Raw genomic sequence first — 20,520 nt, 5'->3', positions numbered from 1 at the left:
GTTCCCTGGACCGGCGGCCTCAGTACCACCTGGGAACTGGTTGGAGGTTCACATTCTCAGGCTGTGCCCTGGACCTGCTGAATCAGATCTTCTGGGGTTGGGGGCCCGTAATCCATGTCTAGCAAGTCCTCTAGGTCAAGCAGTAGGCAAACATTGGCCCACCCCCAGCTAAAAATGGCTTTTACATTTTAAAATAGTTGGGAGAAAATCAAAAGAAGAATGTTTTGGATACATTAACATGATATGAAATGCAAATTTCTGAGCATGCAGGTAACACTTTATTGGAGCACAGCTACGCCTCTCGACAGCGCTGAGCAGTCACAGTAGAGACGACGTGGCCTGCAAAGCCTGAAACATTTACTCCCTGGCCTTCGAGGGCAGACGTCTGGCCACCCTGCTCTGGATGGTTCTGACACTTGCAGAAGTCTGGGAAGCTGCTCCGCCCATCAGGGCAGCTGTGAGCCGTACTTCATGGGCTTGTCCTGCCTGAGAAGGGCTGTGAGCATAAATTCACATCGGGACTGTAAGCCTCGGTAAGGAAGACAGACTGTGGAACAGCTAATACATTTTTATACTGACTACCTCTTAAAATGGTACTATTATGAATGTATAAGGTTTGAGAAAGTACATTATTAAAACTGACAGCCCTGTTTGCCTTTCCTTTCTTTAATGTGCTACTAAAAATGTAAAACCACCCACGTGGCTCACATTCTGTCTGGGCCCCTGGAGCTCAGCAGGCTCTGACCCCTCGGGACTGTGGGCGGAGCTGCGGCCGAGCTAGGATGGGCCTCCTGCATGCAGGCTCTCTCCCTGCTGCCCTGCAGTGTGGCCTGGGTTTAAATCCTCGCCCACCACTTCCTTGTCCCTGGGCCTCGGACAGGTTGAGGAACCTCACTGTAGCCTCCAGAGCCTTGTCTGTGAATGGAGCTAGTGACAGTCCCTACACCCACAGTGCATCTGAGTTAAATGAACACCGTCAAGCATTTAGCACACAGCCTTGCATAGGGTACGCTCTCAAAAAGGTCTTAGCTCTTCCGTCAGTCAGCTAGCATTCACTGAGCTCCTACTCTGTGCTAATCATGGCTGGGGGACATTTGGGGGAGGTCAGGGGAGAGAGGCCAGCCTCAGGGGAGAGAGGGGGAGGTGAGGGAGGGGCTGGTGCATGGGAACTCCTCCACCTCCAAGATGCCTTCCCATGGCCATAAAGCTCAGACTGTAAAGGTCTCGTGCCACAATCTGGCCTCTCCATCACCCACTAAAGCCGAGCCCAGGGGCTGCAGGGCCTTTGCTTTGCTGTTCTCTTTATGTGGCATGCTCCTCCCACGCACACCCTTCCTCACTCCTTGGACTTGAGTACCAACACCTTTTCTGAGAGAGTCCCTTTGACCTTCCATCTCAAGTAGCAGCTGGAGCTGCTCTGCCCACACACCGTACACTCTGCCAGCATGCTCACCCCCAGAAACCATCCCGCTGCCTGTCTGTCCTGCCTGCCTGTCCAAAGGAGCAGGCTCCTGTCAGCGGTGGCAACGAGCCCCGGGCCCAGCCTCGTGAGGGAATGGGGTGGGGTTTGTCTTGTGATGGGAGGTCCAAGAGTATTGCAGGCTGGTAGCTGTTGGGACGGAGGAGGACAGCCCGGGCAGAGATGGATAAGGACTAGAAGGAGGTTCCTGGGCAGCGGAGGGCGTGGGCTTAGAGCAGGGCAGCTGCTGGGACAGGAAGGAAGGAGGCGAGTGGGTGTGGACGCGGGCAGTTTGCGGTTTCTTGGCAGAAGGGCTGAGAGAGCTTTTTACGTTCAACTGCAGCAATTCTTCTATTTCCTGTTACCTCTGGGGCTCTGTCCTGTCCCTGACGCCAACCATCAGAAACCGCTGGCCTCGCCCTCAGCTCCACCCACTGCCCGTGTGGCTGCACCTGCCCCCACGCCCTCACAGTCAGACTCACACAGACAGACCCACAGACTCGCACACTCACAGACTGATGGACTCACACACTTAAACGCAGACTGACAGACTCACACACACTGGCACTCACCCTCCCGCAGTCTCCGCTCTTCTTTCAATTCTCTGAAGCACCCTGACCCGCCCCCGCCCCGCCCTGCTTCCCGCTCACCGCTCACCCAGTGTGTTGGCGATGCCTGTCTTCACGTTGTCAGTGCAGATGTGGCTGATCCGGTTCTCGTGCTCCGGCTTGGCCAGCACCACGATGCGAATGTTCCAGAGGGTGTGGATGGCGATCTGGTGAGGAGGACAGTGCTGTGACCCTTGGCCAGGACTTAGTGCTTGACCCCAGAGCAAGGAGTCACACCCAGCCCTCACCCCAGCTATGGGGCGCCCTGTCTGTAATCCCTACGCTTCGGGGGGCTCCTAAGGATGCCTCACAGATAAGATGTCGATGAAGGTGATCTAAGAGCTCAGGCAGGGAAGAGGGAGGACCCCGGTGATCAGCAACACCCATGGACCCTGTTCATTTCTGAATACAGGTGCCACTCTCTGGCTGTGGAAGGTGAGGGCCACTGAGCACATCCAGGTATCTTTGGCAGTTGAGGGCCAACAGGCTGACCCCGCCCTTGCCTCTGAGATGCTCCTGACTGGCTCTGCCAAGCCCACTGCTCCGGAGTCCCACCCAGGGCTGCAGCCACTGCTCACTGTTTTGAAAGTCATGCTGGTGATTTCTTGCAGGGAGTGTCTGAGTATCTCCAGCCACTCCTTCTCTCCCAGGGGGTCCTCCTGGGTGCCGATCACGTAGATGTCATGGGGAATGTAGTCAGCAGAGTCATCCCGTGTCTTTCCCTGCCCCTTGGAGAGAAACCAGGACGTGATCTTCTTGGGAGGGGGGGCGTTACCTTCAACAGCAAAACCCAACACCAAGTGAGTCAAAGGTACATCAGGAGAATTCAAAACACAGGTGGGTAAAGCATGGGGGGTGGGGAGGGGGGTCATCTAGTCACTGAAAACCATTCAGGCCACCCAACAAAATACCTTAGAGAACTAGGCACTATCATCTCCCAGGGTGTCAGGAGGGTCAGAACTCAGTTAAGTTTTTTGTAAAGATAGCGCTAAGTTTCTGAGACTAGAAACACCCAAAGATTCCGTACGGCAACTTGAGCTAGTTGACAAGATGTCAAACATGGTCCTGGTCTGTGGGGCAACCATAGTAACAGACATAGGCCTCAAGAAACCTATGTTCCGTTGGTGGTGAGACAACCCGGTAGGCTGACAGGGTTAGGAGGGAGGCTTCTGACCATGGTTAGGAGACAATAATGACTTCCACAACAAGAGAGCGCTCAGCCAAAAACTGAGAGATGTGCAGGGGTTAGCCAGAGAAACAGAAGAGCGTGGAGAGCCCTACTCCACTGCCATTTCAAAAAATGAGCTGAGGGGGTGGGTATAGCTCAGTGGTAGAGTGTGTGCTTGGCATGCACGAGGTCCTGGGATCAATTCCCAGGACTTCCATTAAATAAATAAACTTAATTACTTCCTCCTCTCACCAAAAAAAATACACCTAAAAATTGAAAAATAAAAAATAAAATAGTTGGACAAGAAAAGGGGGGAGGGTATAGCTCAGTGGTAGAGTGCATGTCCTGGGTTCAAGCCCCAGTACCTCCATTAAAAATTAATTAAAAAAAAAAAAAAGAGCTGAAACAGCTCAACAAAGAAATGATGATGAAAGATTTATTTCTCCTCAAAATGCCCTTGAAAACAATAAGCTTTCCCAAAGCAATAACCTCTTGGCTCACAAGTGCCAAGAAGCCAAGACCTAGAGCGACTTGACCTTGGCCAAGCTCTGCTCCCACTACAGCTCACGGTGAGAGCACAAGCCCTGGGGGCTGGTGGCCTCCTCTTGGGGAGACCCTCCCACACCGCCCTGGTGTGACAGGGCCCCAGACAGCATCTTCCATGCTGTCTCTGTGTAAGGGACACCCCCTGTGGTTGTGCACCTGGACTGCTTGAACCATGCCCGCCCAATTTAAGAGTTCCAGGCTCACAGAGGAAAAAACAGAAAGGGACCCGGTGGCCACGTGCATGAACCCCTAAGAGTGAGAGCCGATGAAATCGGGTGGCCAGTAAGAAACACTGGGGAGGAGAGAAGAAGACACAGAAACTGGGCCACAGTTCTATTTCAGTGCTGCTGTGGCTCCTGGAACATCTGGGCATGAAGGCCTAGGGAGAGCTGGGCTGCGGGAATCAGGGTCGGGAGGTCCCCTGACTTCCCTCCCAGAAGCCCAGCCCGTCCTGCACTCAGTGACAGGCCAGGAGTCCCAAGTTGTGTTTTCATTTCTGGATCATACTGTCGCCTCCACCAAGGGGTGACACCTGCTGTGTTGGGAGGCGGGTGGTCCTGACTCTGATCCAGATAAAAGTCGGAGAGACCGATGCCTGGTTAAATTCAAATTTCAGATAAACAAAGGGTAATTTTTAGAATAAGCATGTCCCATGCAATATCTGTTGATCTAAAATTCAAATTAACTGGAAATCTTGTGTCTCCTCAATTTTTACAAATTTCTAGCTAAATACTTAGACCAAATAATTTAGTATAAAACATATTCAGTATAAAATTATATATTAGCATCTAAGTATATACTACATATATTTAGTATAATATCTATTTGGTGTCTATTTGCACTTAATTCTAGCTGAATTGTTACACTAAATAATTATTTAGTACATTTATATCAGCCCATTATATTTATATATTTAGCATATGATATATATTAGTATATAAATATACAGTATATATATTTAGCATAATATATATTCCGTTTGTATATATTTATTTATTTCTAGCTAAATACCTATACTGAAAAATTATTTGTTGATTCTGTGAAATTCAAGTTTAACTGGGCATCATCTCTGTCTCTCTCAATAAATCTGGCACCCTTGCTCAGGGAGGGAGTTCCTCCTTCTGGGCCTGAGACCCCTCGGCGAGCTGCCCAAGGTCAGCAGGTGCCCAGAGCCTCTGTATAGTCAGACTCTACCTAAAACCTTCTAGTTTAGACGAGAAAAGAAACCCATGTCAGCTGCACTTGGGTATGAACCTCCTGGAGCTTGCCTTGCTTACCCCTTGTCTCAGGATGGGTACCCACGTCTCAGGACTAGGGGTAGGGTGGGGAGACAGGTGACGATGCCCAAGGCAGCAAAGCAGAACCCGCGGGGAGGTGGCAAGGCGGGGAGACGGGGAGGCTCGTGGACCCACCCATGTTCCAGGTGCCGATGAAGATGGTAATCATGTCGGGCTCCGGCTGCTCCGAGTGCTTGTTCTTCATCTGCTGGAGAAGCTGGCAGAAGCCTTCTCTCTTCTAGGAATCAAGGGCAGACAAGACTCAGAAAGGCCTCTGCCTCCCTGCACAGGACACTTTCAAAGGACTGGTCAGCTTCAAGAAAACTGAGTGGAGCACAGATCAGTGCGGACTTCCAGGAGAGCCATCTGGAAATATGTATCCAGGGTCTTAAGAGGTGGCTTCCCTCTGACCTGGCCCTTCCTCTATGAGGACAGACTCTAAGGGAACAATCATGGACCATACAAAGACCCAACCACACGGTAGGGACTGCAGCACGTGTTTTAACACAGAAAATATTAGAAACCTTCGTGTCCAAGCTTAGGAGGTGAATTAATAACTGTATTATGCATCATCCATATGCCACTGGAATACCATAGGTTTTAAAAATTTCATCAGCAAGGATAGGTGGTCAAAATATACTATTTGGGATGAAAAGCCAGTTGACAAAACAGTATGATTAGCACCCTTGCTTTTGTATTAAAAGAAACAAACAAAAACAATCCTGAAGACGGAGTCCAAGTTCACTAGTGGTATATGGGTGTTTCTGTTTTAAACTCTTTGCTTATTAGTATTTGTTACTTTTCCACCAATGAGAATAGATTACTTGTGTAGTGAGAGAACATTTAAATTAAAGAAACTAATTAAAAAGAAAAGAATACATGAAGGCTGTCATAGTCTTCTTAATAGTTGCCCTGGGTACACAGAGGGGCACAAGGCAGACACGGCCCTCTCATAGCTTATGGTCACATAGGGCGGGCTGACCAAACAGGCATGCCCCCAAATTTTAGGTTGTACCGTATGAAATTACCAATGTTTGACTGTCTCTGACCTACAAAGATGGCAATTTCATATGATTCAAGCTAATTTAATTGCAAATCTAAGCCCCTTGAAGAAACCACGAAGATGTCATGATGGCCACCTTCACGGAAAACTGCCTTTAGTTAAGGATGGCTTAAAATTCAGTGCCTGATTACTGCTTGTGTCTCGATCCTTGCAAGCCTGCAGCGACAGGCAGAAGTGGGTGTTGGATCCATGCTCATGTCCCCAGAATGATGTCCAGTCAGGGGTTCTTTGTCTCTGCCCACCCAACCTGTCTGACCTCCACTTTCTTGTTTCTCCTAGTTCCTTTTCTGTTGCTCCTCGCAGCCCTTCCCACCCTCTCAGCCAGTTCTGGGAGCCCTCGGACCTCCCACTGGCCTCCCATCAGCCCACCCCTGCCACACAGGGCAGGTAGAAAGAGCCAGGTCCCAGCACTTGGTGGGGACTGTCCCTGTGAGCCTGCACTGGGATCCCTCGTCCCTTGGCCTCAATGCTGATGCAGTCAGCCAACACCCGACGTGTGGGTGCTCTTTGCAGCCTGCCTCACCCCGGCCATGTGCTGCAGGATAAACCGCAGGGCAGCGATGGTGGGTTTCAGCCCTTGGTCAGCGTGTATGAGGTGAGGGATCAGGTCCCAGAGACACCTGTCTCTACAGAAGCCACCATAATGCCCAGATCCTGAGTTTTTCCATCAGCCCACATCACTTCTTACTCCAGCAACCAGACCTGGTAGGAAATCTCAGATCTGCAGAGTGGGGCAAAGTGTAGAAATGGAGGGCATGCTGGTTGGGACTCAGGTTTAAATCTGGGGTGCCCGTGAGGGCTTCTGAGTGCATCTTAGGGAAGCTAAAAGCCTCCCAGTGGGGCTCAGGGCTGGGGAACACGTGGATGATAAAGGAGGCAGCTCTCAGGCGCAGGTGTGGTGGCAGAGGAAGGAGACGAAGCCATGACTGCTCAAATCCCAGCTGGCCTGGAATGCGTCCCCTCACCTTCCCGGGCATGGCTCTCCCAGGTGGAAACCAGGGGTGAGAACTGAGTGAGCTGCTGGTACCAACTTCCAGGCACACAGCAAGCCTCAGAAAACATGCGTCCCTCACTCCCCCTTGGCCCGTCTCAGGGGTTTGTCATCACTTACTTTGGAGTCAGCAAAAACATATTCCTTTCGCAGGGTCTTCTCCTTCTCTGTTTCCACCAAAATCACCAGCTTGTTCAGAAACTTCTGAGACTTGATGAGCTGCAGGACTTAAGAGGAACAGAAATTCAGTTTTCTCATTTATCTGTCAATACGTCCAGAGTCTGCACTATAAGCTGGCACCTGACCATCAACAATGCTGACTTCCCCGTCTCCAGGCTGAGCACCAAATTTGCGCCCGGTCTCCCAGATCCTTGCTCCTGGCCGCTCTTCTGAGGAAGAGCTCATGCTGGCGTGGGTGGGACCTGGAACGGGAAGAGGTGGCCTGGCCAGAGCGGGAGAGCATGACTGTCTGTCCTTCCATCTGCCTCCCTGTCTCCCTCCTTCCTTCTCTCTCTCCTCCTCCTTCTCCTCCTTCCTACCTTCTTTCTTTCCTTTCCTTTTCTCTCTTCCTTCTTTTGTTTTTAATTTATATCTAAATGAAAATTTAAACATTTTTACTTCTAACAACGATTGAAAGACTCGAATTGTTCTACAAGATTTTTACAAACAATAGTACTCGTCAGCCCCACCTCCCTCCAAGGTCCTGCTCCCTAGAGGCAACCACTTTCAAGTCTCTTAATGGATCCTTTTGGAATTCTATCTCAGGTCTCTAAATAGCACACTCCTCTTGCTAACTTCCTGGTGCTGCAGTTTTAGGTATTTCCCATTATGCAATGAATTCCCACTATGGAAGATGAAGGTTTAGCTCTCTTTCACATGTACAACCTGTACCCACCTCACTGCTCCCCTCTCCCCCCGCCAAGGTATCATTTCAGTCCTGCCATCATCCTTCCAATAATTATATCATCATTTTGGCTAGGTAGGCATTCAGGGTTTATTACGACTCTGGAAATGCTCTTGACAGACAAGCCCTGGTTGCTTTCTTTTTCCTGCACGACTTTATTTTTCCTGGAGTGAATAGTTGTCATGTTTTTTCTCTGGTCCTAACCCTCTCAGTTTGTAACTTCCTTTTCAATGTGATCAAGCGCTTCCATCAGGTTTAGCACCCTGGGGGAGCCTCTCCCCGGGCCACTGGGCTTCTCTTCTCCAGACTGGTGACTTCCAGGCCTGATGCAGACCCATTACTCTAGGTCCCTCCCTCTCCATCACCTGGGAAGCCATTCGCCTCTGTCTGTCTCATATTGGATCCTGTTTCTTGGACTCCATGCTTCCTCTTCCTTGATTTATGCCTTCATTTTGGTAGAACAACATCCCTAGTAGCCTTCCAAGAAAGAGGGAATGGGTGATACATTTTTGGAGGCTTTGCATGTCTGAAAATTCTACCTCGCACTTCACTGACACAACTCTAAGTTAGGAATAATCTTCCTCAGGACCCTGGAGACCTTGCTCCATCATTTTTAGTTTGCAGCACGGCTGCTGAGAAACACAATGTCATTCTGATCTGCCTGCACGCAGAACAGTTCCCACGGCAGGCCTGGCTACTATCCTTGGAAAGGCTGCTTGCAAGGTGGCCCTGGGTTGGCATCTGGGAACCTGGATTTGGGGAGGGTTCCCAGCATCCCCTGAGCTAAGAGCAGCTCACTGTGCCTGCACTGTTTGTACAGTGTGGTTCATGCTGAATACTTGCTTTCCTCCCAGGAGTCTGGAATTTGGGAGTATGCCAGGCAGAAAGTGCCTTCATGACCAGCCCCCAGGAAAATCCCTAGAGTTGTCCCTGACAAGCACCCCTGGTAGATACATTTCACAGGTGTCGTCACAACCCAGCAGGGAGGAATGAAGCCCAGCCGGTGTGACTCCACAGGGAGAGGACTCCTGGAAGCTCGCGCCTGGTCTCCCCAGGACTTCACCCCGGCCGCCTCTTCCCTGGGCTGGCTGTGCTGTTCCCTTCACTGCAATACATCACAGCTGTACGACTCTGCGCCGAGTCCTGAGGGTTTTCCTGGAGAATCACTGAACCTGGAGGCGGTCTTGGGGAACCCTGGCACAGCCTGTGATCCATCTTTGGCTTTGAAGTTCTTAGGATCTTTTCTTGGAATCCAGTGTTGAGACTTTCCAGTGCTGCGTGTGCTGGACACTTGGTGGGCTATTTTCAACCTGGGAACCGGTGTTGTTCTTGAATTGTTTTTTGAATTTTTTTGAGAATTTTTCTTGAATTGTTTCTTTAATGAGTTTTCTGTTTCCCTGTTTTCTCTTACCGACACTTACTATGCTGGTATTGGACCTCCTGGACGGGTCTTCTTTTTTTTATAAAGTCTTAAAAAAAAATGTCTTTTTTACTTTATTACTGTTTGTTTGTTTTGGGGGGTAATTAGGTTTATTTATTTATTTTTAATGGAGGTACTGGGGAGTGAGCTAAGTATGCGTTCTACCACTGAGCTATACCCTCCCCCCCGGATTGGTCTTCTCATTTGAAAAAAATCTCTTCTTTCCTATTTCCCTTCACTTCATCCTTTTGTTCTACCTTCTGGGAGCTTTCCTCAACTTTATCTTTGCACCCTTCCTTTGAGTTTTTATTTTAAAAAATTTCTGCTATAATAGGTTTTTCTTTTTTCTTGCCTTCCTCCTCCTTCTGCCACTTTCCTCCTTTTTCTTCATTTTTATTTTGTTCTCTGAATGTTCCTTTAATAGCATTCTGTCCTTGTTTCATGGTCCAGTTTCTTTTAACCATCATAATTTGTTTCCTCCAAGTTTTTTTGTCTTTTTGCCTATTTTTGCCTTAAGCCTCACTGTCTCCAATTCTTGGTTTCCCTCCAATGCCCAAGGTGACCCTTGGCTGTGGGTCCCAACGGTGACAGTGGGGGACTGTCCAGCAAGGCTTCTCCACTGGATGGTCTCTTGCGCTGATTCCTGGGGAACCTCTTAATAGCAGTGTCTTTAGATTTTTGTTCCAAGGCTCATCACGTGGTCCAGAGAAAAATCTTCCAACCTAACCTCCTGCCTACACGGTGTGGGCCTGGCTGGCTGGGCAGGGATGAAAGCTGGGGTCTCAGCATTCAGAAGTGACTCTAAGTCCTCTGTTTCAGTATGTTCCTCTGCCCTCACCAAGTGTTTCCCAGTTCTTTACCTTAGAGAGAGAATAAGCCTCAGGTCTTCTGCCTAACATGTTCAAGGAAGCAACTGGCTGTGTGGAATGGACACGGATCTGCTGGGTCTAACTCTCTCAAGAAGATTTTCATCCAATCCTGCTGTTTAAAACCCCAGCTTCACTCCCGCCCCAGGGCCCCTGATGCTGCCGGCTCCTGTGCCCTCTGTGGTTCCGCGGTGTGAGTCAGGTGTCTCAGCTTTTCCGATGACATACTCAAAACTTAGCTTTTTTGGTTCCTCAAGTTGGTTACAGTCATCCATCTGCTTCCCAGCATTCAGAACTTTGCTGCCGTCATTCTCTCTCCTGTTCTCTTTGTCCCTGTGAGCTCTGCCTTTAGGAAGGGAACTGACAATAGTGTGTGTGTCCAAACACCATCTTTTTTTTTTTTTTAGCTGAAGTACAGCGAATTACAATGTGTCAGTCTCCAGTGTACAGCACAATGTCCCAGTCATGCATATACACACATATATTCATTTTCATATTTTTTTCCATTAAAAGTTATTATAAGATACTGAACATAGTTCCCTGTGCTATACAAAAGAAACTTTTAAAAAATCTATTTTTATATTTAATGACTAACATTTGTAAATCTCAAACTCCCAAATTTATCCCTTCTTACTCTGTTTCCCTGGTAACCATAAGATTGTTTACTAAGTCTGAGAGTCTGTTTCTGTTTCATAGATGAGTTTACAGTGTCCTTTCTTCTTTCTTAGATTTCACATATGAGTGATATCATACAGTATTTTTCTTTCTCTTTCTGGCTTACTTCACTTAGAATGACAATCTCTAGGTCGATCCATGTTGCTGCAAATGGTATTCTTTTTTTTCTTTTTTGTGGCAGAGTCATATTCCATTGTATAAATATACCACAACTTCTTTATCCAGTCATCTGTTGATGGACATTTAGGTTGTTTCCATGTCTTGGCTACTGTATACAGTGCTGCTATGAACATTGGGGTGCATGTATCTTTTCACATTAGAGTTCCCTCTAGATATACGCCCAGAAGGGGGATTGCTGGATCATACAGTAAGTCTATTTTTAAGTTTTGAGGAATCTCCACACTGTTTTCCATAATGGCTGCACTAACCTGCATTCCCACCAGCGGTGTAGGAGGGTTCCCTTTTCTCCACAGCCTCTCCAGCATTTATCATTTGTGAACTTTTGAACGATGGCCATTCTGACTGGTATGAGGTGATACCTCATTGTAGTTTTGATTTGCATTTCTCTGATAATTAGCCAAACACCATCTTAAGCTAGAAGTCTCCCTCCAGGGAACCCATAGAGGTCCCGTGCTCTCAGAAGTCCCATTAGCCTTGTCAGCAGCAGTCCATGTCCCCCAGCATGACTCCTATCAGTGCCACCTGGCATGCCCCAACTTTTCCAAATCTGCTGCTCCTAGGCTAGGCCTCCTTCCTTCTGAATTTCTGGTTTTCCTTCCCATCCGTTTGCAGGGCTATGTGGCTGCCCCCAGGATGGGGCATCTTGCACGCGCAGGATTAGTATTTTTAATACTATTATTGGTATTACCTGGGTCAGTAAGTGGCCCACTTGCCCCTACACCTAGTTAAATAAAAGTAGAGTCTTCTTGGCTCCACTCCCCCTTCCCTGTCTACAGCTCATCCATCAGCATGTATGAGCAGTTCTACCTCCAGACCATTTGCCATCTGTCCCTCTTTCCCCAACTCAAGCCACCACTACCTCTTGTCTGGCTACTGTCACGGTCCCCTAATTGGTCTCCCTGTCTCTGCCTGCCCCCTGCCATAATTTATTCTCAGCACAGCAGCCAGAGTCCATTTTAAAGGGGGAATCACACCATTCCCCTGGTTAAAACCTCCTAACAGTGCCTCGTTGTACTTAGAACGTACCCCAGCTCATCAAACCCCCAAGACCGGTGCCCAATCTCTGCGCCGTCTCTGCTCTAGCCTCCCCGCCTCCTCACATGCCAAGCTTGCTCTCCCGACCCCGGAAGCTCTGCCCAAAAGCCTCTCTTTCCCTGGGTTTCACATGGCCAGCACCTTCTTGACACTCAGGCGTCAGCTCAATGTCCTCCTTTGTTGTCACATCCTATTTAAATTCCCAGCCTAGAGTTCACCACTCCCCGACGCTTTCCTGACTTACGTGTTTGTGCGCTGGCTTACGTTTCTCCCTGACCCTGGCTTGGATGTAACCTCCCAGAGGGCTGAGACCCCACTTGGCCAGTTCACCTCCACATCCCCATCCTGAACAGCTGCTCAGTGAGTGAATACATTATGATTTCCTCTAACAGCAACTGGGTTTTCTGGTGTATTGGAGACTTTGATGCCAAAGCTACTAATGAGCATGGTGACCAGAAACGGGGCAAAGAAGCTCCAACACCTGCAGCCAAAGATTTCCTCCAAGTGGGCAGCACTTTACAATAATGATGATTGCAAACTGACTGTATGCCAGGACAGCTAAGGACGTGCCTCGTCCCACCGGCCCCTCCTATAACCCTGTAGGAATCCCTGTTTTATGGATGTGGACGTGGAGGCTTCAAGTAGTAGTTCAGTAACTTGCTCAAGGTCACACACACCATTATTAAGCCGTGGACGAAGGACATGAATCTAGTACGTGAAGGCAGTTTACCCAGAGCCCCTCCCCGGGGAAGCACACTGCCTCTCAGTGCCAGCTATAGAGAAGCCCCCTAAACATGTAGCCACGTGAACTGTGTTGTGCCACTGGTCTCAAATGCATTCGTTCTCTCACTCATTCTCTCACTCAGGAGGTATTTAATGATCACTTGCTCTGTGCCAAGCACTGTTTTAGACCCTGGAAATTTAGCAGTGAACAAAGACCCATCCCCTGGCCTCTGTGGAGCCCACATTAATGGTGGAGGTGGAGGGGGATGGTCAGGGATTTATAAGCAACATCACAAGTGCTTGGTTTACTGGCATCCCTGCATGTGCACCTGCTAAGTACCAGGTCCTGTGCGAGGTAAAGACCCCATCCACTTTGGAGGAGGGGACCTGTGAGCACATAATTGTGCTCTGATGTAACAGGTGCCACAACAGAGGATGGACCAGGCCCCACTGGCCTCGAGGGGGGAAGGAGCCAGGTGGGAGAGGAGCCAGGTAAGCGAGGTCCCAGATAGTCTGGCTGGCTGGCTCTGGGCATCCATGCTCCTCTTTTAAGGGCTCACAAACCCATGCTATAATAGTTCATTCTAGACTCCAACTGGGCTTTTTTTCCAGGCTACTCATCTCTAGCTTGGATCTTTCACCCAAACAGGATCTGACGGCAACTCCCACTGTCTATAATCCCACAAAGCTGTCTATTCACCCCTGTAGGTGGTAAACCTGTCTGTGCTCTTTAACCCCCAGGAGAAAACCTCTGGCTTTCAAGGCCCTGCCCACATCTGGGACTCCCTGCCCCGCTGCTCCTCCCTCCAAGGCCGCAACAGGTGATATGTGATTTCCCTAACAACCTGTTCCACTCCTTGTACATGCTACTCTCTCAGTCCAAGTGCCCTTACCTACTACGTGCTTAAACTCCTATTCATCCTTCAAAGCCCAGACAGAGCCACCTCTGTGGTGTGAAGCTTCCCTGCACCACCCCACAGCAGAGCTAATCAATCCTCCTCCAGGGATAACTTTCCACCTGCCACATTCTAATGCATGCCCACATGTCAGCCTTCCCTCCTGAACTGCAGGTCCTTTGAGGGAGGGCTCTAACTCAGGCCTGGCCCACAGAAAATGCTCAAAAGAAAAACGTCCATTGAATTAAACTGACAAGAGTTCACAGTGCTTCTCAGAATCTGACAGGCATTTCTTTCAGTCCAGAAAGCTCAAGTTTTTTAGAGCAATCAGGCACTCTTTGACAATCTCTTTACTCATCTTGGGTTTCCGTTTCCTCTAGTCAAAGTTGGGTCCACCCGTTTCAGTTGTAAGTCATTTTCTGTGATAGTTAAGAGGAAAGTATGGGTCTAAGCTGATCACTTTCAACAGCCCTCCCCTGCTCACATCCTCTCTCTCCCTCTCTCCTACCCAACTTGGCAGTAGACAGAGTGGCCCTGCCTGACACTGTGATCTCAACTCTGTGAATATGACAGCTTGTCACACTCCAGTGTCTAGGGACTTCGTCTCCTGACCCTTCCTCCTCACTGCTCAATTCTGCCTTCCTCAAAGAGCTGCCTTGGAGAGATCATCATAATGATGATGATGGCGGTGGAAGCAGCCGATTTTACTGAGCACCTACTAGACTCTAGGCATTATATACTTTGACGTTTTCCCATTTAAGACTTACAGTAGCCCTACAGAATGCTACTCTACCCATTTGACAGAAATGTAAACTGAGGACAGAGAGAAGGCACTAGACCAAGGTCACAAGTGGCTGAGCTGGGACTCAACACTGGGCTAACACCTCCTCGTGCTATCTACACTCTTCTCCTCGCTGTACCCCACCTCCTGCACTGGGATGGTCCCGACTTCCATCCCACCTCCTGCCCCAAGAGCATCCCTTGGACCTTGGTGCCACTGCCCAGGTGGGCCTTGAGAGCAGGAGGTTGCAGGGCAGGGCAAGCCCATGTGGGACAGACCCTTTTTTTCCTTGGCCTCTGCCGGACACTTTGCCAGGGGGTCATTGCTGCTCCTGGGCACAAGGAAGATACTCTCACATGCTCTAGCTCACCTACTCATGATAAGTCTGCAAGACATCTATTATTATTATTCCCATTTCACAGATGAGAGAACGGAGGCACAGAGAGGTTAAGTAACTAGGCCAGGGTGCTACAGCTAGCAAGCGGCAAGGCTCTGGATTTGAACCTGGGCAGTCTAGCCCAGAGCCCATGTTTGCTCTTACCCTCTGTCCCACTATTTCCAGCACAGTGTCTGGCATCAAATTGATGCTGAACATATGATCTCCTTCCTGAGCCTCTGGAGGTCCAGAGCTAGGGACCTCTAAGGGCAATGGCATTATTTGCAGGGCTTGGCTGTCAGGCCAAATGTCTGCCATTTGGATGGACAGCTCAAACCAGGGTTCCTGATGGGGCAAAGCTATGGCTCGTGTGGTGTACCCTAGAGGCCTGTGGGACATGCCACAACCTCTTCCCTTTGCCACCTCTGCTGGTGCGTGCTTCAGAGCTGGTGGTGCTGAGCCAGGACAGTCCCCGAAGGCCACCCTAGCCCATGGGCGAAACGGCAGTGGGCGGCGTGGAAGCACAGGCCACGCTCCCCATGGGCACCTGCCCAGGAGGCTAGTACAGTAGGATTTTCTTATCTTTTCAATTCCAGCCATTAGCCGTGGTCTCAGACTAGCATCCGCCTCCAGAACATTCCATCCCACAAGTCAGGCTTCTAACAGAACCAGACCAGAGTCCTCTGCTTCCAGACAGCAGGAAAAAGGTTTCATGTGGTGACCCCATGCACACAATTTCTGTGTATGTGTAACTACAACGCAAGTTTCATGAACAAATATTTAAAAATTACCTTTACTCTCTGCAAAACCACTTTGGTGTTTTCTATTTTAACCTTTTTTGTTCTTTTCTCTCCCCATACTACTTTATTAAGAACAAAAGATGCTGATCTTGCTTGCGATTTCCAGATAAAACCCAGGATACCTGTGATTCCTTTTCAGAAAAAGGAATAATTTTTTTACTATGTGTTTGTTCCAAGTATTGCATGGGACACACTTATACTAAAAAATTATTCATTGTTTATCAGAAATTCAAGTTTCACCGGGCATCCTGCATTTCCATTTGCTAACTCTAGCATCCCTAGTTATGTGCTACTAAGCAGATTTTCAGATCTTGGAGAGTGAAAAATAGTGTTTACAGACCGGAGGGACTTTGTCTTCAGGGGTCTATAAACCTGAAACGGAACACAAACTGTTGAAGGGGGAATTTATTTGAGGCGGGGAGGTCCACAGCACTTCTCAAGGGTCTCGGGGAACCTATCGGCCACATACACAAAGAACCACAGCATCACAGCTATTGATATCCATCAACCAGAACTGGGGCTGCTGGGGAAACTGGTGGGCTTTCCTTAGGTCTCCTCTGCTCTGCTGGCGACCACGAGCCCTGTGTGGCCCCTACACGGGGGCTCTGGCATCACCCCTGCCTCCTGCGTTCCTCCTGCCTGGCCACCCTCACCTGGGCCCTTTGCCTGCCAGCCCCTGCAAGGACCCAATGCCGTGGGCTAACCGGCCTGGCGCGCAAACGTCCTCTTAGCATCGTCTCACGCCTTCATCCACTCGGTCCAGGCTGTCTGCAAGTTCTTGATTCCAGGACAGCCAAGCAAACTCCTCCTGCTGCCCTCCCATCCAGAGGACACCCCATCCAAGTTGGGTTCTGCTAACTTGCATGCCTCCCTGCTTCTCCTCCAGCTCCCTGCCGGCATGCACCTTCCCCCTCCCGCCCGGATTACAGCAGCGCTGAGCAGTGTGCCTGCGTCTACCTGCCACGCTGCCCAGGGGGGCGGGGAATGCAGTGGGTTTGCCTCTGACCAGCTGAGTTACTGCGGGCAAGTAAACACGCAGACCCTCTCAGGCACAGTGCTTTTCGCTATAAATCTACTTCCCTCAAAGTGTTGTTGTGACGATAAAATGAGATCAAGTAAGGAAATGCGGCTCAGAAAAGACCACATTACGACACATAGGTCCCTCTCATTGTACACAAGGAGAGGTTTGGAGCTGTCCCGTCCGCGGCAGGCGGGGCTCCGAGTCCAGGCAGGGCCACATCTGTGCATTTTCCATCACTCTGCTCGGTTGCCACCTAAAGTCCAGCTGCCCTTCAGGGGTCCCTCCCCCGGGAGCCTCTCTGCAGCCCTTCTCTTTCCGACCTTGGCCACACTGCCCGGCTGTCACTCGCCATCCTCCCCATCGATGCTGCCAACTCCAGACTCTGCCTCCCCGAGCTGCTTCCCACGCCCAGTTATCCCCCACCCACCACCTGTGCTTTCCTTCCGAGCTGGACTCATCCTGCTGACGTATGTATTGGCCACTCAATGCAAGGGGATGTAAATTCCATCTGGGCAGAGTCCTTGACTGCCTTGCTCTCTGGATCCCCAGTGCCTGGCCCCCTGCAGCTTCTCCAGAAGCATTTGGTCTGTGAACACTTTCCATTTTACTGATGAGTTATTTTGATGAGGAAAATGCAAAGCCTCAGTTGCCCAGAGTGGGTCCTATGTGCTAGTTTTCTTAAGAAGCCTTGCATGTGGATTAATTCACTTGATCCTCATCATCCTCATCTTACGAATGAGGAAATGGTGGCCCGGGGAGGTGAAGTGATGCGTCCAAGGTCACACAGCTGCTAAGTGGCAGAGCTGGGATGTGAATTTAAACAGAGTCCATGAGCTCAGCACCATGCTAAACTGTCTCTCTGTCCACGCTGCCCTAGAATTGCCACCTGATTCGGTCACCTGAACCAGACACTGTGATGACCACATGCATCAGCCTGGCTCTTAGCAGAGAAGAGCTCATACACACGCGGAACCACCACCCACAGCTGAGTGTAAACTCGTTTCCCCAGGATCAGAGGAAGCAGGTGGAGCATACGAGCAGGCTCATGATGGAGGCGGCATGAGATGGGGGTTTAGCAGAGGGGAGGGGTCCCACAGGCAGGGTGAGGGCTGGTGGGCATCCCGGCACAGGGGTGGAAAGCGCCTGGCAGGACTTTTTCCCTGGCAGCCTGCCGCTGCCCGGCCACAGTAAGGGCATCAGCAGAGAGAACTTCCCAGACATCAGGAGGCCTTACTTTTCTTGTGGCTGTAGAACTTGTCCTCAGAACCATCCTTGGACTTCTTAATTATCAGCTTCCCGGACTCAACATCGACTTTGAGCTGCAGTTTCTGAGCAATCCCCAGAGATTCTGACTTCACCTGTGAAAAGGAGGAAGAGGAGCGGGGAGAGGGGGAGGAGGGCAAGGAGGAGGGGAAGAGGGGATGTCAGCAGTCCCTTCTCCTTCCCGGCCTTCACAGTGCCAGGCCATCAGGCCCTCGCCAGTGTAGCTGGGCAGCCCGTGGCCGTGTGTCCAGCCCCGGTGCCCTGTGGGGGGCCGCCAGGCTTCTACGTCCAAGGGGGAGTCTGCATAGGCAGCGCCTGAGAATCGCTAAAATGTGGAAGGAGCCCGGCTTGCCCGTTGTGTGCACGTCGGCTGTTCCACCAACAGGTCTGGTGGAGGAAACAGATGAACTACTGGAAAACGGCTCATTCCCTGCTTAATTTGACAACACTCATTAATCTGACGTGTCATCTACTTCCAGAAAGGATTTTAAGTGATAGATTTAAGCTCCTGGACCTTGTTACAACTGATAAATGAACATTTACTGATGATAATTAGGAAAAAGACAACTGTCTAGGCACGCTCAGAAGATGGAAATACATCCTGGCACGGCGTTATCACCCGGGCTAGCAGGGACCTGGGGGCGGGTATCCTGCCCTGCGCTGGAACGTGGAACCAGTGCTGGGCTAGCTGCTGCAGAGTCTCTGGGGGCCCTGAGAAAAACAAATTTCTTGGCCTGGAGATGCTAACTCAGTCACTTTCTGGGAAATCATAGGAATCACTTTTCCCCCTAATCCCCCCTCAAGGCACTATTTTGCAGCCATTCTGGGGGCCCCCTGTTTGACGACACTTACTGCCCCCATTTGGAGAAGGATGCATTTTGGCATCCTGGGCCAAGGAGAAGCTCCTGCCTTGGAAGCCTCCCCATGAAGGAAGTTCCACACATTCATCCGGGCACCCACTCTAATGTTTAATCATCTTCCCAGGGAGTAGGTCCCGCTGAGCCAAAAGCCCGCCAGCTCCCAGGTGTGGAGCACGAGTGCACAGCCACTTACCTCGAAGGTGACTGGTGGGATGAGGGACCGCCGGTGGGAGGACTCAGGACCCTCATGCAGCAAGGCCTTGACCTGTGGGTATAAACGCAGGGGCCCTTCAGGCTGGGGGGTGTCAGGAAGGCAGCAGCAGTTGGGACAGAGTCAAGGGGACACCTGGGCATTCTCTGAGCCTAGAGGGGACCCAAGAGAAGCCAAGGGACCCAAGAGAAGCCAAGGGAAGCTGCAGGATCCCCCAGGTACCTTATCTTCAATAGAGGACAGCAGACTTGTCAGCTGGCTGAGCTTGGCCACCACGTTGACTGGATTGGCCTCAGCAGGCCCCTGGGACGTGAGGAAGAGCAAATAAAGATGGAGGGCTGAGTGCGGCTGCTGAGAGGCGTCAGGCCAAGCGCTCTCCATGCTTTATCTTGGTTCATCCCCCCGAAAGCCCTGTAAGCACGACTATTGGCCCCTTTGCCCACAAGGAAATCAGAGGTATCTACAATCACGTCAAGATTACGATGACCAAAAAATAAATCTTCATTTCTTCTTCCATTTAATCTGCTTCTTTCCTAGTGCTTCTCACCTCAGCCACTCAGTTGCTTAAACAAAACTCTAGGACTGTCCTTGATTACAAGATTTCCACCTTCTATGTCTATGCACCGGCTCGTGCCCGACTTCCAAAACACAACCTGTCTCCTGCTTGAAATACCTAGTTGCTTCCCGCCACTGGGAGAAAATTATCCAAACTCACTGAGGCTCTGTATGATCTACCTTCACCCCCAGCCCCTCTCATCCTCACTTCCGATCTGTCCATGGCCCTGAGCAGTACTTTCTGAGGAATCCCTAGAAGCAAGGACATCATCTGGGAAGGCCACTTCCTTGTCACTCAGGTCTCAGAGCCACTGAGAGGTCTTCTCCAACCACATAAGCCAAAGTCATCTCTATTAGATCACCCTGCTCTGCTTCGTATCGGTCATCATGATTGTTTATTGGTTCGTTGTGCGTTTCCCCCACTAGAATGTATTGGTTCTTCTAATCCTTCTTTTGCAGAGGGGGAAATTGAGTCAGAGTGGTGAGTCACTTGCCCAAGGTCGCAAAGCTAGTCCAGACTTGAGATTTGGATGTAGATCTAGCCCAGCGGTTCTCAGCTGGTGGGATTTTGCCCTCCGGGGACATTTGACAATGTCTGGAGACATTTGGGGCTGTAACAACTAGAGGATGCTAAAGGCATCTAGTGGGTAGAGCCCAGGAGGCGTTAACATCCTACAACACACAGAACGGTCTCAGCCCCGAGTGTCACTAGTGTCGAGGCTGAGGGCATAGTTCACAACTTAGTCTGAACGTGGGCAAATTGGTCTGAGGGCCACCTGTGGGTTTACAAAAGCTGACCGGGTTATCTCACTTAGCTTTTCAGTTGACCTTCAGAGGATGTG

General features: G+C 50.1%; 1 protein-coding gene across 1 annotated transcript in view; it reads right to left on the bottom strand.

Moving 5' to 3' along the window:
- The window catches only part of INPP5D (inositol polyphosphate-5-phosphatase D), a 114,144-nt gene that overhangs the window by 29,243 nt on the left and 64,381 nt on the right, over positions 1 to 20,520 (bottom strand). The window contains exons 7-13 of the mRNA XM_010948173.3: positions 19,346 to 19,426; positions 19,106 to 19,177; positions 18,024 to 18,147; positions 7,233 to 7,339; positions 5,194 to 5,296; positions 2,646 to 2,842; positions 2,117 to 2,234 (exon numbers count right to left, since the gene is read on the bottom strand). Of these exons, the coding sequence (XP_010946475.3) occupies positions 2,117 to 2,234; positions 2,646 to 2,842; positions 5,194 to 5,296; positions 7,233 to 7,339; positions 18,024 to 18,147; positions 19,106 to 19,177; positions 19,346 to 19,426 (802 nt within the window). The remainder of the gene's footprint in view (positions 1 to 2,116; positions 2,235 to 2,645; positions 2,843 to 5,193; positions 5,297 to 7,232; positions 7,340 to 18,023; positions 18,148 to 19,105; positions 19,178 to 19,345; positions 19,427 to 20,520) is intronic.

This window comes from Camelus bactrianus, chromosome 5 (assembly GCF_048773025.1).
Source record: "Camelus bactrianus isolate YW-2024 breed Bactrian camel chromosome 5, ASM4877302v1, whole genome shotgun sequence".
NCBI classification, from domain to species: Eukaryota; Metazoa; Chordata; class Mammalia; order Artiodactyla; family Camelidae; genus Camelus; species Camelus bactrianus.
Note: the sequence above shows the minus strand (reverse complement) of the source record. Positions and strands in the feature narration are given on the sequence as shown.